Source organism: Panonychus citri, unplaced genomic scaffold (genome assembly GCF_014898815.1).
Source record: "Panonychus citri isolate SS breed McGregor unplaced genomic scaffold, ASM1489881v1 Contig00002, whole genome shotgun sequence".
Classification (NCBI taxonomy): domain Eukaryota; kingdom Metazoa; phylum Arthropoda; class Arachnida; order Trombidiformes; family Tetranychidae; genus Panonychus; species Panonychus citri.
In genome coordinates, this window is record NW_026515407.1 from 435,605 (window position 1) to 451,882 (window position 16,278).

General features: G+C 33.5%; 4 protein-coding genes and 1 long non-coding RNA gene across 6 annotated transcripts; 3 read left to right on the plus strand and 2 right to left on the minus strand.

Moving 5' to 3' along the window:
• Nucleotides 1-565: 565 nt before the first annotated feature.
• Nucleotides 566-4,154, plus strand: LOC128387597 (guanine nucleotide-binding protein G(s) subunit alpha-like). Its single transcript, XM_053346816.1, has 5 exons — nt 566-1,195; nt 1,263-1,390; nt 1,706-1,926; nt 2,057-2,209; nt 2,762-4,154. Exons 1-5 carry the CDS (start codon nt 1,072-1,074, stop codon nt 3,324-3,326), a joined length of 1,191 nt encoding a protein of 396 aa, XP_053202791.1. The 5' UTR covers nt 566-1,071; the 3' UTR covers nt 3,327-4,154.
• On the minus strand, nt 3,595-7,993 carry LOC128387620 (adiponectin receptor protein-like). 2 transcript variants are annotated; one of them, XM_053346847.1, is made up of 3 exons: nt 7,727-7,993; nt 5,094-5,833; nt 3,595-4,905 (listed from the first exon to the last, which is right to left on the minus strand). In XM_053346847.1, exons 2-3 carry the CDS (start codon nt 5,573-5,575, stop codon nt 4,401-4,403), a joined length of 987 nt encoding a protein of 328 aa, XP_053202822.1. In that variant the 5' UTR covers nt 5,576-5,833; nt 7,727-7,993; the 3' UTR covers nt 3,595-4,400. The 2 variants fall into 2 exon arrangements, with proteins under 2 accessions (XP_053202822.1, XP_053202831.1); XM_053346856.1 differs by lacking the exon at nt 7,727-7,993 and adding an exon at nt 7,242-7,453.
• Nucleotides 7,994-8,155: 162 nt separating this feature from the next.
• LOC128387666 (uncharacterized) lies at nt 8,156-9,503 on the plus strand. Its single transcript, XR_008325157.1, has 2 exons — nt 8,156-8,320; nt 8,583-9,503. It is a non-coding gene; the product is annotated as an uncharacterized LOC128387666 (long non-coding RNA).
• A 508-nt stretch (nt 9,504-10,011) lies between these two features.
• Nucleotides 10,012-12,017, minus strand: LOC128387585 (peroxisomal N(1)-acetyl-spermine/spermidine oxidase-like). Its single transcript, XM_053346789.1, has one exon. The coding sequence runs from the start codon at nt 11,681-11,683 to the stop codon at nt 10,151-10,153; it is 1,533 nt and encodes a 510-aa protein (XP_053202764.1). The 5' UTR covers nt 11,684-12,017; the 3' UTR covers nt 10,012-10,150.
• A 2,433-nt stretch (nt 12,018-14,450) lies between these two features.
• Nucleotides 14,451-16,259, plus strand: LOC128387432 (peroxisomal N(1)-acetyl-spermine/spermidine oxidase-like). Its single transcript, XM_053346633.1, has one exon. The coding sequence runs from the start codon at nt 14,602-14,604 to the stop codon at nt 16,144-16,146; it is 1,545 nt and encodes a 514-aa protein (XP_053202608.1). The 5' UTR covers nt 14,451-14,601; the 3' UTR covers nt 16,147-16,259.
• The last annotated feature ends 19 nt before the right edge of the window (nt 16,260-16,278 follow it).

The window sequence follows — 16,278 nt, forward strand, 5'->3', positions numbered from 1 at the left end:
AATGAAAATGAAAAAAATAAGCTTTTAAGATTTGAGATAATCAATCAATGGAAATCAAATTAATAGTAATTGTAGGAAAACAAGTCGCGTTAAAAGTTAATTGTTGTCTATTGCTAATTAACGTTGAATGTTAATCAATCGCGGAAGGAACAACGATTAGTTTCAACAGGGAACGGGAATGGGCTTTGACCTTAGATAATTCGTCAGAGAGAAAGAGATGATAAATGTCGCCAATTAGTAAAAGAAATTAATTGATGATGATTAGAGATATTGATTAACATCTAATTGGAAATAATTTGCTTCTGTAATTGTGATCATTGAATTAAGATAAAAAGGCCTCGGTTTCTATGAGTGATTCTAATCAGAACACCAGCAATTATTTTCTATGGTACCAACGAATCAAGATGACGAGGGGGTGGACTTTTTTTCTTCAATCAAAGTATAATCACCTTTTTCTTTCGCGTTTCTCTGTCTTCGTTTCGACGTATCAGCCGTTTAATCCGTTGAATAATTAGATTCTCTAATTAGAATCACAATTATCTTCATTTTCTTACACCTTTTCTTGGTGTTTCTCTCAATCAACAACTTGTTGGAACTTTTCATTTTCTTCTCTTTCTTTTTCTCTTTCTATTTACCATTATCTTCGTTATCTCTTCCCCAACGGAACATTAAGTCTTCATCTTTACTTTTTCATCTTTTTTTATTCTTTTCCTTTTCTTTTTATCGTAATAGTGAAACAAAAACAAAATCAAAGGAAAAACTTTACATAGATTTTTTGCTGATTTCCATGTTCCATTATTGTTGGAATAATATGAAACTCGTTAATTTAATTGTATCATCATCTCTTCAATAATCTATTCACATAAACGTTTTTCGTTCTCACAAATTTGGATTATACTTCACATTGAGATCGAAAGTTTTACTAATCAGTGACCTCTTTCTGTCTCTTTGTTTCCATCAAATTGGTGTAGATTTGACACTTTTGTAAAACTACCTGTTAATTGGTTTTCTTTTCATCGACAATCATCTACAGTTAATTTTAAATTTGGTTTCTATTTTCTGGCAAGTGTGATGCCTCTTCCTTGGAAATGTTTCCGTTCAAAGAATCCACAAAGAAGAGCCAGTAAAGAGATTGACAAACTGATTGGAACTTGGATGAAATGTTACAAAAAATCAATCAAATTGCTCCTTTTAGGTAAGAGATTGAGAGAGAAATATAATCACTTTTCTCTCTAATTAAACTAATTGTTGTTCCTCTCCAGGAGCCGGTGAAAGTGGTAAGACAACCATCTTGAAACAAATGAAGATCCTCCATATTGAAGGTTTCACCGAGGAAGAAAGGAAGGAGAAGGCTCAATGGATAAGGAGAAATCTTTTAGAAGCGATGAAAGTAAGTTAACGAAAAGAAAATGTCACTGGTGAGTCACAGTTGATAAGAGAATAAAAAGAAAAAGATAATAATTTATAAAAAGAACAAAAATTAAAAACGAAAAACTAATTATCTTTTTCTTTTATTCTCTTAAAAAAGGTAAGTAAAACTCTTAATATCTTTTATTTAACCTTCTTTTTTTATTCTATTCTTTTTTTCTCTCTTTCTTTTTTCCCTCTCTTTGTCTGATATTCTATTCTTTTCTAATCCAAATGTCTTTATCTTCTTCTTTATTAACTTGTCTCTCTTTCTCTCGGTGTGGTTAATACTCAATAGGAAATGTCAGAAGCCATGGAGCAATTAAATCCACCAATTGAACTAATCAACAGTGAAAACAAGGAGAGCTTTGAATATGTTAAATCAATGGAATTACCTGAGGATGATTATAATTATGATGAACGATTTTACAATCACATTAAATCACTTTGGTTTGATGAAGGTGTTCAACAATGTTTTAACCGATCCAATGAGTATTCACTAATTGACAGTGCCAAATAGTAAGTCCAATTATCTAATCTAATTGTTGTGTGTTCATCTTGTTTCTATCCGATTTAATCGTTTGGTCTTGTTTTCATTTTCTCTTTTACTAATTTTTATTCTTTTTCGTTCTTTTCTTCCTTTCATCAGCTTTCTAGATAAAATTGATATTATTTCATCTCCTGATTATATTCCAGATGATCAAGATATTTTAAGATGTCGCAGGAGAACCAGTGATATTCAAAAGATTGAATTTGAGGTTAAGGTTCCTCTTAAATATGGCGGCGGAGCTCAATTGTTTTGGTAATTATCATCTCTAATCAATAGACAAAGATTGAGTCAAGGGTTGAATGTGATGATGACTTTACAGAAATTCAACTCTTACAGTTTTCTACTGTTTTCATTTTTTTTTCTTGTCTTGATTTCCATTCTATGTTCATGACTAATACATTGTCATGAGATGAATATTCTAGTTAAAACATGATACATTCAATCGTTGACCAATCAAACTTTTCCTACCTTTTCCAATCAATCAAAAAACCTCTATCATTTATGCATTAACATACTCTTATTATTATTGATCTAAATTCAACACAATAACAATTACTCTCCACCCTTACATATTTAATATTTACTTATTGATCCTTCCAATAGATTGTCATTCCATTTTCTCATTTTGATATAAATCACCTGTTATCTGTTCTGTTTTCATTTACAAATGAAACTAATTTACTTTTTTCTTTCTCTTCCCTTTTGATGATTATCTTGTTTGGGGATAATTTTATTTACCTTCCATATCTACTTGACAACCTGAATGTCCATGACGACACCAATAAAATAACCTAACACATTAAGGATGTTTGATGTTGGTGGACAAAGAGGTGAACGGCGAAAATGGATTCAAGTATTTGACGGAATTACTGCTGTTCTATTTATTGTGGCAACCTCAGAATTTGACCAGAAACTTCGTGAAGACAAGACAACGAATAGATTAAGAGAAGCATTAACTTTGTTCGAGGAGGTTTGGAGTAGTCGATTCCTTCGAGACTCTGGATTCATCGTCTTCCTAAACAAACAAGATCTTCTCCGGGAAAAGATTAACAAGGGCCTCAAATTGCAAGATTATTTTCCCGAATTCGACACCTACAATGGAACTGTTCCTTTCGATGAACCTGATTATGAATATAGACGAGCTCGAGCCTTCATCAAAGATAAATTTGTCTCCATAACGAAAAAGTCTATCGACGAGGGAGAAAAAACTTCCAGCGATTACATAAGTTACGATACTTTAGAAAATCGAGGTCGGGAATGTTTCTATCATTTAACAACCGCAACGGATACGGATAACATTAGTAAAGTTTTCCAAGATATTCATACGATGATAATCATTTGGAATCTAAAGAAAATCTCAATAACATAAAAGTGCACCCGTTTGCCATATAAATACATTATACCGAGTTTTATGCATACAAATTATACATAAAAATTTTCTTTGTATATTAATTATCCTGTTGAAAGAAAGTTAATTGGAAATTACCTGTTTCTTTAACGTGTGAGATGAAATAACCAAATCATAATCAGAACTAAAGAGACTTGACTTAGGAGCAATTTGTTATAACGTAAACAAATTAAAATGATGGTGTAATCATTTTATATTACATTTTTCATTTCAACAATCAGTTAAATAATTGTTTTTTTTGTTTCAATATAATGTAATAATATAATGTGATATAATATAATAATACAATCTAACAATGATGCATTTGTTTTTCGATAGCAATTTGTTTCTCTAAAAAATTAAACAACTCAACAATTTAAATGTGTAATGTTGACACAAAAAAGCTATTTGATTGCCCGCTCTACGCTTTTTATGCAATTAAATTGATGATTATTGTTGAGTTAAACTCCTTTTCAAGTTGATTGTGTTGATGGCTGGAGATGATGATCGTGAAGATGAACATTTGATAAGAGAGGGAGAGGGAGAAGACAGAGAGGGTGATAAGTGGATAAGATTTAAAAATGATAAGGAGTAATTGTAACAGTCTAATAGATGAAAATAAACTCAGCAATTAGAGAATCTATTTAAATCTGATTAAGCAGAGACGCGGAGGTAAAAAGAGAGGGAGGGGAAGAAGAAGAAATTGAAAGTGGTCGATAACAGGAAAGGTGAAAGAGAGAGAGAGAGAGAGAGAGAGAGAGAGAGAGAGAGAGAGAGAGAGAGAGAGAGAGAGAGAGAGAGAGTAAACAATCCCATACATACACTGCTCGTATTGATGATTGAACATTTGAACAAAGAAAAGGCAAGAAAAATTTTGTAAATAATAATGATGATTGTTGCATGACAATAGATTAATTGTTAACCAACAATGAACTGTGTATGTATGGGTAAGTTTGATTTTCTGCAAGTAGAAGGATAAAATATGATTGGTTAAGTTAATTTCAAGAAATCAATCAATTGATTTGTGATTGAAAGATTTTCGATAACTGGAAAGGATCACTGGGCTTCACAGGTTTGAGAGTTGCTAAGGCGATGGAGAGCAAGTTCTGAGATGCCGCGATAATGGACCATGGCAGCGGCGATAACAAGGATATGGAAAATTTGGTGACTATGGAACCAGTAATCACATTTACCAGGGAAAAATCGCTCAGGAATACGACAAGCGTAAAGGAGAGCACCGCTCAGGTAAAGAACTGCCATGATTACAAGGCAGGTAAAGGAAGCACGAAGAGTCTCATCAGAAAACCAGTTATGAGAAATTAACCAATGGCCTCCGGGGAAAACACCAGACAAGCCAAAGAGCACGAAAACGGTTGCACGAACTGGTCTGAAATTAGGCTCACTGAATTTATCCCAAAGCGATAATATGATAACGAAAACGCAAAGGGTTGTGGTAAGTGCAGTGTACAAAAGTTTTGGATAATATTCACAATAGAATGCGTAATAGAGCCATGGAATAATGGACCCAGTGATGAGTAGAGCGATTCCACAATAATCCAATCTGAGAAGAAAATGATTATTGATAGAGAAGAGAAGAGAAAATTAAAACAAAGGAAAATAATAAGATGCCAATGATAATTGATTGAAAGTGAAACAATTGCGATCATTATCAATCTGGAGAAATCAAAAGACAATGGAGATGATAAGAGCCACCCACTCATGGACTGAATCGAAATAGAAAACACTTACTTGCTGAAAAATCTGCCAACTTGAGGTGAATGACAAGAAACTGTGTGATAGAAGGTTGAAAATCCAAGGCAAAGAACAGCACCAAGGAAAAAAGCACTGAAAATGAGTTTGTCCATGACAGACCAAGGATGGGGAGCAACGATTAATTTATACAGCGAAAGAAAAAGAAAGATGAGAAAACCGATTCCATGGGTCCAAATGTTACCTGTCTCTGTGTGTTTACGGAAAACTGACCAGAAACAGGCCTTGAATGATTGGAGTGGTGGTCGATGACCAGTGTGCAAATAATCATTATCTTGGAGCCATTTTGGAAGATGATGAAAGTGACAGACATTCCAAGCATCTTGAATGGTTTGCCTTACATAGGCTTCAGCTGAATCCTTTTTCTCGTAGGCTCGTCTTACCAGATCTTCAACTTGATGGGCCGCTGCTTTCGAGGCTCGGCTATGAAGTTGACACAGTTGTTCATACGCTGAATCCATGTTTTTAGCTTCACTTGGCTCGTAACAATCCCAAGGGAAAAGATCACCAGAATTGGGCAAAGTATCTGAGTTGTTATTCTCAATAGTAGATGATGATGGCGATGAAGATACAATTGAAGATGTTGTTGGTTTAGATGATGATGACGATGGACTGCAATACCAATCGATATTTTCTTCAACGGTTGTTGTGGTTGTTGTACTGTTGCAGTTGGTTCGTTGACGCTTTTGGACACCAAGAGTATTGATTGGCGATGATTTCTGAAAAGAGGCAACCATGATTGTTGATTAAATTTGTCGTTGATTAGAATATTTTATTTTTACAAAGTAAAGAAGATGAAAACACTAGTTAACAAAACAATCAACAAGAAGTGATTGTCACCAAATGGACGCAATAGTTGGCATAAAAATCGAGTTGAAACAAGAAAAATTGACTAATCAAATGGAAAAGAACAAGAAAACGATTAATGAAAATCAATATAATCTTTTAAGGAAGACGAAAGGTAAACAAGAACGTGAGCAGGGAATGGGTGAGATGTATCAGCGAATTGATTGTAAGATGATTGTGATGATGAAGAAAAAAAGGTGAAAAAATGGAGAGAAAATTTGAAAATGATCTTTTCTATCGATAGAAAAGATATAAATGAGAAAGAGAGAGACTTTAAAGAGATAGGATGTTGATTGAAGTGGTTAAAGATACAAGAACAATTTAATTAACCAAAATGAATTAACTTTTGTCTCTAAACAAAACAATTATCTTGTCTGTCCACTACGGAAGAATCAACAATCAAAGTTAATAGTTGATCATCTCACTATCATCAACATACTGGTCTCACTGGACTTTGAGCTCCTTTAATTTCTGGGTTAGAGACACTCACCGATCAACGATAACAACAGACTCACTCATTATCATCTTTCTCTCTCTCTCTCGCCTTTCTTTCACTTTTCAGCATCATCAACATCGTCATTATCATCATCATCATTTCAATGTTTGAAGGTGGTTTGCCTTAAGTGAAAAGGAGGCCAAATGGTTCAATGTTAATTGTAAAGGACACCCGGAAATGACCCTCATAACTTACCTTCTCTCTCTTTCTCACTCACTCTCACTTTCACTTTCACGGTTTACACTAAAAATTAAAACTTATCTTCATAATAAAATAATAATAATGTATATACAAAATAATATATCAACAACAATAATCTCAATATCAGTTAAATGACTTGAGGCAAGGTGAAACGGATTGCGCTGATTATGTCTGCGAACAACTCACTCGTTTTATTGAGTGATTTGATTTAATACTGATAAAGAGTCACTGTTAAGGTCAAGAAGGAGGGATTAGGAGAGATTGGAGGATGAAAGGGATGGTGATCATGATAATCATCGTGATTGGGATTATGAGATGAAGACAGGAACAAAGAATCATAATGATGGTTTTCTAAATCATTATTATATGAACCTTATTAATTTTCAATATTCTAAACATCAACATGTATTATATCCTTTGATGGTGCTAATGATTATGGTGGTGATAATGAAGCAAGAGAGAGAGAGAGAGAGAGAGAGAGAGAGAGAGAGAGAGAGAGAGAGAGAGAGAGAGAAAGGAAAGCGTAAGGCTAATTACACATAGAATTTCATGCAAGAGAAAGGAGAGAATAGAATAAAATTAACCTTTTAGCTGTTGAAATGCCCTTGAAGCACTGGAATAAAAAGAAAGCCTGTTGGGTAATTTTATAATTTCTTTTTCTCTAACAATTTAAATCTCTTTCAGCGACAAAGAGGGTAAAAGAGTTACATTGATAAACATCGTAGCTGTATGATCACAACGTCACATGTAGGAGGCTTTCAATCAACTTTGAACAAGGATCATGTTACCATAATTATGGACAGAGAGAGAGAGAGAGAGAGATAATAAAGGAGAATTAAATAAGAGAAAAACATCAACACTCAATAAGAACTAAAGAGTTTAATCACAAGGCCAAGGATAATCTTAATATTATCACACCAATTGAATGAAGAAAAAAGACTATAAACAGAAAGTATCATCATCAAGACTCTAACCATTTATATGGAAAAAAAATGAACAAAGGAAATGAGATCAAAAACGAAGAGAATAAATAATGGAGAATAATTTGATATGATAAATGTTAACTTACATGATCAATTTAGAGAACAATTTACAATTAGTAAAAGGTTAATAATCTAAAAGGTGATGATGATTCCAATAAACAATATAGAAACTAAACAACAATCAAGGATCCACAAATGATTAACATCTACATCATCAAGAAAAAAAAGGAAGACCAGACAAAAGAACAAATTTACCACAATTTAAATAGTAAAACACTCTAATTTAAGAGATGAAAAATTAGTGAACACTGAATAGTATTTCAACGAAATAGACTTATAACAATTAAAAGGATTAAGATGATTAATTAATTGTAATTAAATGCAACAACAAAGCTCAGCATTAACCTGAGTTTGTTTATCTTTCAATTGGAATCAAGAAGAACAAAAGTCAAGGAGAACCAACGCCATCTACCGTCGAATCACATGTCATTCATTTTATTCTTTTTCTTTTTCAAATTGATTGTTACCTAATCGAGTTAATCAACTGTGATAATCAAGAAGCAATTCTATTTTTATTAATTATGTTTTTCTTTTATTCATTAGCCAAACCTCCACAATTTCCATTGTTGTTTGGAACATGATAATTGCTACCAGAGAAAAGGAAAGAGTAAAGTTCATCTGTATGTTGTCTATTAATTCATTTCATTTGATTTCTTTGTTTACTTTTTTTCTCTTGTGTATTTTTTTTATATGAAAGAGGAAAGAAATTATTTATAAATTATAATCATGATGATTTAGTTTACAGTTTGATGATGATTATTTTACTTTACCAACTCTTACGTATTCATCACACGTGAACGTCAACTCTTTTTCTCTTTTTCAGTTTATCTTTAAATTTCTGATGATTCTAATTACCAGACTTTTTCTCTTTTCTCTTTGCAGGATTGGTTTATAGAAACGAGTTCTTTAACCAAAGTAATAAATCGGGTTTTCTTGTTTTCTTTTCTCTGGTATAACTTTCCTGGTTTTCCCTTTTTTCCATCTTCATCTTCTTCCATATTCCTGGTTCATCATCATTCAACCTTCATCAATATCTTTCTTCATGTGATAACCTTTTATTGGTGCAATCATATTCTCATTACCTGTTTGTTTACCTCTTCTTATCACTTACAACTTGTAATTAGCTTTAGAAACAGTTGCTGGATTAACCGATTATCTCAGATTATCATCATCAGTATCATCATTTCATGGGGGAAAATTAGGTTGATTTGTTGGTAAAGGTATTTTCTTTTTGTTGGTAAAAAAAGACAAACATTTCAAACTCCATTGATATTCTGACTGTTTGTTTCAATCGAAACAAAAAATTTAGAATAGAAAAAAAGAGACAATTGTTTATTCCTCCAATAAGGATACATCTTATTGGTTCATCTTCTTTTTTCCTCTTCTATTCTCTTCTTTTCAATCAGAATTTATCATCTAATAAGTTCCATTATCTTCTCAACTCTTTCCCCTTCTCTTGTTCTTTCAATTAATTAGATGAGGGAAGTAGAAAATTGTTTATTGTGATAAATCATTTTTCCATCAACATCATCACCATGAAGAGAAACAGTTGGAAATATTTCTTGTCTCGCTGAACATTAACCATGATTAAGATGAGATATGAACAATAATGGATCGAGATATGAATTCACAATCGACTCAATTGAACGAACAAGGGGAAAAGTAGCGAAACTTAGTTTCTATGGATAAACGTCAACGATATTCAAGTCGAAACTTTTTTCCTTGTAACTTTGTATTAATGGTGAAGAAAGTTGATCACCAACTGATTGTCTCCATTGCAATTTAATCGCTGTTCTAACTTTAGATTAACCTTAAGTCTTTTTCTTAATTGATTTACTTTTATTAATAGATTGCAACTGGTTGATTTGATTGGAATTAGATTGAAATTAGATTTGAATTGAATAACTGGTAATCAACGTTGGAAATTGAAAGACATGATAAACGAGATTTAAAGGAAAGTTAATGTCCAAAGGTCGGTGGATGACCTTTCATTTACTTCATCCCTGGTTAACAAAGAGAAACAAGGTTATCATCTTTAATCATCTTCTCCATCATCATCATCATCATGTTGAGATGATTAGAGAACAACTTTTCTGGTTCTTAAATTCCTGTTTCCTCTCTTTCTCCTTCAATGGTTAGAATTGTAATTAACTGGTTGAATAATGAGACTCATTGATTGTTACAATTTTCTCTTGTTGATTATTAGCTGATTTACTTTTCAATATAACAATTTGATTGTCTCATTTGATTTTCAATCTATGCGAAATTCAAATGAAGGAAAATGAAGTTTTTGATTAAATCACAGAAACAATTTGCTTGGTGCAATCAGCAGTTTAATTGCATAGAATTGAGCTAAAATCTATTACAATTTTTTTTTTCAACGAATTGAAACAAAAAACAATCCGATTTGAATGGAAACTTTTTTCTCTTTGATTTTCCATTGAGAGAAATCAAAGATTACTTAATTTCTTTGAAGATTCTGAGGTCGAGTTGTTGACCTCGGAATCGATCAGATAGAGAGCTGCTTTTCTTCCTGTTAGAAAAGCCCCATGAACCGTTGAGAAGAAAGAGGGATGACAAGCCTCACCAGCGAATAGAAGATCGGGTTTCTCTTGACCTGGATTCGAGTAAATTGGTTGTGCAAAGTTTTCAATATCATGGACAGAAGATTCTGAGGCTATGTAAGAATAAGATCCTTGAGAGAAAGGATCTCGTTTCCATTGAGTAACAATTAAGTTAATTGGATCTGGAAGATCGGGTGCTTTCAATATCTTTCTAATAAGTTGAACCAGATGAGTTTTGACTTTGGTCACTTGTTCGGTTTCAACGGCGATCGCTTCCTCTCCCGATAACCAGACCAAAAGACATCGATCACTAACCTTAGCGATTGAATATATTTTCGAAGCCCAACCAACTGATTGAAGGTCTTGAGGTAACCAAAATGTTAGAATCTCAGTTAACGTTGGATCGATAAACTTTGGGCTTAATGATTCATTGAATTCGATGAAAACTTTATCAACTATTCCAAAGCCCATTCGTTGGATACATTCAGATTTGTACTGAGGTAAAGGTGGATCAAAGAGGTCGACATGGGTCACTTTAAGGACTCCCAAAGGAATTGTACTGACAACATGGGCACAGGAATATATTTTCCCCGTACTGGTCGTTACACGAGTTGATTGGCTCGAAGTAGAACCAATTCCAGGCCAATGAATATTAGTAACCGAATGATTAAGAATAAGTTGAAATTTTTCTGGTCTCGAATCTCGTTGTAATTTAAACTGAATCTCGTCAAGTAAACAATCAATCAACTGACCATAACCTCCAGGTATTGTGACATTGCCTCCAGGCAGCTCTTCATAGGCACCGAAATAAGGTAGAGACACTTGATCCATTGAATGGCAGCCCGAAATACACGTTTCTCGAGCCATGAAATTGGCGAAAATGGAAGAGATTAAAATTCTATCTTGTTCATTAAGAGTATCCAAATATTTATCAATCTCTTTCTTCAACCATTTACCAACAGAATCATTGGTTGTCTCTTCTTGGAAAACGTTTCCCTTTTTGATTCCAACGTAAACGTTTTCACATTTCTTCAACATGGCGAAGTACAACTTGTAAACGGAAACAATTGTCTTGTAAGGTACCGGGTCACCGGCCGATGTGAGGCCACCCATTCGTGTGAATTCATCTTTACAAGACAATCCATTAATGTCCAAAGGATCAATCAGTTTATACCGAACTGCAAGATTGTAAATTGGATTGTTGATTATCCCGTGGATCCAATTGGCTCCTAATTCAATATTTTTACCACCAATTGTTTCACCAACGATTCGTCCACCGACTCGATTACGTCCCTCCAGTATAATCACCTTTCCCTTGTAATTTGATTCAACAATCAAATGGTAGGCACAAGAAACACCGGAAATACCAGCGCCTATTATTATTATATCACAATTTTCAGACTCGTTTTCTTCAATCATTTTGATGATATTGATAAGGAAAATTGATTCTCAATGAAACAAGAAAACAAACAAAAATTTACAAAAATTTAAAAGGTTAACAATTAATTAGTCATGAATAAGTGACAATTCCTTTGGGTGAAAACATAAACAAGTTCAGTTCCTTATCAGCTGATGGAGTCATAGTTACATAAACACTCAAGTGTAAGTAGGGAGAGTGATTGATAATTTAAAAAGAAAGACTTGATTCTTAAAAGTCTAACAATTAAAACTGTACAATTAATCATTTGGTCCTAAAATTAATTACAATCGGCAAACGAAACAATCAGTTGTATCACAACAGAAACCATTAGACAATTACGCATGTGTATGATTAGTTAATTGTTGAATTTCAGTAAATTAAAAATTTGTTCTAAAAAATTTATTTCTTTTCTTTCTACAATTAAAATAATAATAAATCATTAAATGTCCAGCATCTTGAAAATGACATTTAAGCTCTTGAATATGATTAATTTTTTTTATTCAAGTGGATAAGCAATTAAATTGATCTTTTCAATAACCACTTGGAATTGAAGTTGACAAACTTAATTGATCAGCAACGGGAACAAAAAGAGATCTGACTCGACCAAATAGTGAGGTACAATCATCGAAATTAGTTAAATTAGTTAAATGATATAAACCCAAACTAATCTGAACGCAGTTTCTTTATTCATTTTCCGCAGACTTTTGAATAACTGGATGAAATCAACCAAATAATTGCAAACAAAGTTAAATCAAATTGATACAATCAATTATTAATACAATTAAACTGGAAAATTAATTGGTAGTGATTAAAATGAGAAACATTCGCCATCTGGTGACAGCGAACCGACTCGGTTATAAATTTTCTTTGATCGCACTTAAAATTGCTCTAAATTAATTCGGTGATTAATTATATTAATTGTGTCTAAGTAACTAGCTATTTGATTAAACTAGTGAATTAAAAGCCTAAGTCTTCACGACAGACAAAAAATGAATATTACAGGCAAGAAAATAAGTGATAGATTATGTCGACGGTTACGAAAATGATGGAGAGGATAAAGATTATGATTTCATGTCCAAAGAAATGTATTCATTAATACTTTGTTACTACTTGAAGCAAATGTCAAATCTTGAAGTTCTTCGTCCTAGAGATGCACCGAGTAATTGTTATAATGATGAATCTACTAAGCCTTTCAGTTCTTAGCTCGTTTTTCCAATTTGCAAAGTGTTGTTGATGAAGTTTTCGAAGTTTCTAAAACTACAAAAGTGGACACACTTAGAACAAGAAAAGAGCCATATTTAGAAGGGTTAATCTCTTAGTGAACTAATCTCTTTGGTTATTTATTTAATCACATGACAAATGCATTAGGCATTTCTGCCAACAGGCTGCAATCACCATTAATAATCAAGCTCAACTTTAGCCTTTAACTTTAGCCCGATTTATTTCTAGAAAGGAATAAACTAATTAAATTTTTCTTTTTTTCGATTAATTAATTGAGCAACTTTTGATTACACATTGAAGTGATTCTCTTTTAATCGAATTGTAAAAAGTAGTTGACTGATCGGTTATGAGCTTTAAAAAGAAAGAAAAAGTGCTTGTGTTGGCGAATTTTTTAGCCGAGTGTACCCTTGCGCGCGGATACGGAAATCAATGAGTACAACCTCAACTTTTAACTGTTAAATGATAAAGAGATTATCATTGAAGATACCCTAGAGGTGTTACAAGTAGCTCTCGAGCTGTACCTCCATTTTTCAGTTGAAATAAATACCTAATCAAGTTAATCAACTGTGATAATCAAGAAGCAATTCTATTTTTATTAATTATGTTTTTATTTTATTCATTAGCCAAACCTCCACAATTTCAATTGGTGTTTGGAACATGATAATTGCTACCAGAGAATAGGAAAGAGTAAAGTTCATTCTATGTTATCAAAAATGAATAATTATTAAGCTAAAATGATAGAGAGGTTCAATCGTTGAAGGTCACCTAGAGGTGTTACCACCTCTCGAGCTGTATCCTCGTTTTTCAGTTCAAATAAACCTCTGGATGATAAAATGATGATAAAAAATAGAGTATAAACACTGAATATATACAGAATTCGCACTTGTTAGAAGATTAGCTATTCGCTAATAGTAAATCTGTTAATCTCTTCGATGTTAATTTTATTATTTATCAGTAGATGATTTGATTGATTTTGGTAAATTTGTTGTTTGTTTTCTTGTTTCATCGAGAATCAATTTTCCTAATCAATATCATCAAAAGCTTTGCTCATATCCAGGCTTAGTATAATCTCGTTCGTCAGGTTAATCACAATCTCTTTGATTATATCTGCAAAGAAGCTTTGTCGGGTCTTAAACCTTTGATATGCACATCGTAGATTTGGATATAATAATCTGGGTAATAATATTTGAACCTCCGCAATTATTATTTAAAATAGATAATTCTGTGTTTGTTATTTAGTTTACAGTTTTATCTGTAATTTCTTGATAGTCAGGTGAGTAATATTGATTGATCATCGTCGTGAGTTGAGGTTGTTTAGTTGGTAATGAGAGGGAGGTAATCATTGAAGGTTACCTAGAGGTGCCACAATCTCTCTATCTGTACCCTCGTTTTTTAGTTCAAATAAATCCCTGGATGATAAAAAATAGTAAATGGCAATCGAGTATCAACACTGAATATGTACAGAATTTGCACTTATTAGAAGATTAGATATTCAGAAATGGCTAAGTCTCTTAGTCGACTAGTCGAATGTTTCCTGGCTGAGACTGAGCCGTTAAAATTTTCACTCACTGATGCGACTATTTAAGGCCGTCCTAGTAAGGCGTCTAGTGTTACTTTAACAGAGGTGTAATAGCGTAAGTTTTTGTAAACTTTTTGTTTGTTTTCTTGAACAGTTTTGTTAAACAATATCATCAAAATGATTGAAGAAAATGAGTCTGAAAATTGTGATATAATAATAATAGGCGCTGGTATGTCCGGTGTTTCTTGTGCCTACCATTTGATTGTTGAATCAAATTACAAGGGAAAGGTGATTATATTGGAGGGACGTAATCGAGTCGGTGGACGAATGGTCGGTGAAACGATTGATGGTCAAAATGTTGAATTAGGAGCCAATTGGATCCACGGGATAATCAACAATCCAATTTACGACCTTGCAGTTCGGTATAAACTAATTGATCCCTCGGCCACTGATGGATCATCCGAAGATGGATCATCTGAAGATGAATCCCCACGAATGGTTGGCCTCACATCGGCCGGTGACCTGGTGCCTGAAAAGACAATTGCTTCCGCTGACAAGTTGTACTACTCCTTATTGGATAAATGTGAAAACGTTTACAATGAAATCAAAGAGGGAAAAGTTTCCGCAGATGAGATAATCAATGATTCTGTTGGTGAATGGATGAAGACGGAGATTGATAAATATTTGGATACTCTTGATGAACAAGATAGAATTTTACTCTCTTCCATTTTCGCCAATTTCATGGCTCGTGAAACGGGTCTTTCGGGCTGTCATTCAATGGATCAAGTGTCTCTACCTTATTTCGGTGCCTATGAAGAGCTGTCTGGAGGCGATGGCGTAATACCAGGAGGTTATGGTCAGTTGATTGATTGTTTACTTGACGAGATTCGGTCTAAATTACAACGAGATTCGAGACCAGAAAAATTTCAACTTATTCTTAATCATTCGGTTACTAATATTCATTGGCCTGGAATCGGTTCTACTTCGAGCCAATCAACTCGTGTAACGACCAGTACGGGGAAAATATATTCCTGTGCCCATGTTGTCAGTACAATTCCTTTGGGAGTCCTTAAAGTGACCCATGTCGACCTCTTTGATCCACCTTTACCTCAGTACAAATCTGAATGTATCCAACGAATGGGCTTTGGAGTAGTTGATAAAGTTTTCATCGAATTCAATGAACCGCTAAGTCCAAAATTTATCGACCCGTCGTTAACTGATTGTCTTACATTTTGGTTACCTCAAGACCTTCAATCAGTCGGTTGGGCTTCGAAAATTTATTTTATCGTTAAAGTTAGTGAGCGATGTCTTTCGGTCTGGTTAACAGGAGAGGAAGCGATCGCCGTTGAAACCGAACAAATGACCAAGGTCAAAGCTCATCTGGTTCAACTTATTAGAAAGATATTGAAAGCACCCGATCTTCCAGATCCAATTAACTTAACTGTCACTCAATGGCATCAAGATCCTTTCTCTCGAGGATCTTATTCTTACATAGCCACAGGATCTTCTGTCTCTGATATTGAAAACTTGGCACAACCAATTTACTCGAATCCAGGTCAAGAGAAACCCGATCTTCTATTCGCTGGTGAGGCTTGTCATCCCTCTTTCTTCTCAACGGTTCATGGGGCTTTTCTAACAGGAAGAAAAGCAGCTCTCTATCTGATCGATTCCGAGGTCAACAAATCGACCTCAGAATCTTCAACTGGAACAATCGTACCATAGATGAGGAGTCAAAAACAAATTGGACAAATCATTTGGACTAAGACCAAATTATTATTTCAAATATTGTAACATTTAATCTATTGTTATTAAAAATGGGTAATTATAAGTAAATTAATTCGATGGCAAAATAAT

Coding starts and splice junctions, on each gene's coding strand:
- LOC128387585 (XM_053346789.1), bottom strand. CDS start 11,683: ATGATTGAAGAAAACGAGTCTGAAAATTGTGATATAATAATAATAGGC.
- LOC128387597 (XM_053346816.1), top strand. CDS start 1,072: ATGCCTCTTCCTTGGAAATGTTTCCGTTCAAAGAATCCACAAAGAAGA. Junction 1,196..1,262: donor AATCAAATTGCTCCTTTTAG/GTAAGAGATTGA, acceptor GTTCCTCTCCAG/GAGCCGGTGAAAGTGGTAAG. Junction 1,927..2,056: donor CTAATTGACAGTGCCAAATA/GTAAGTCCAATT, acceptor TCCTTTCATCAG/CTTTCTAGATAAAATTGATA.
- LOC128387432 (XM_053346633.1), top strand. CDS start 14,602: ATGATTGAAGAAAATGAGTCTGAAAATTGTGATATAATAATAATAGGC.
- LOC128387620 (XM_053346847.1), bottom strand. CDS start 5,575: ATGGATTCAGCGTATGAACAACTGTGTCAACTTCATAGCCGAGCCTCG. Junction 4,906..5,093: donor GTTGGCAGATTTTTCAGCAA/GTAAGTGTTTTC, acceptor TTTTCTTCTCAG/ATTGGATTATTGTGGAATCG.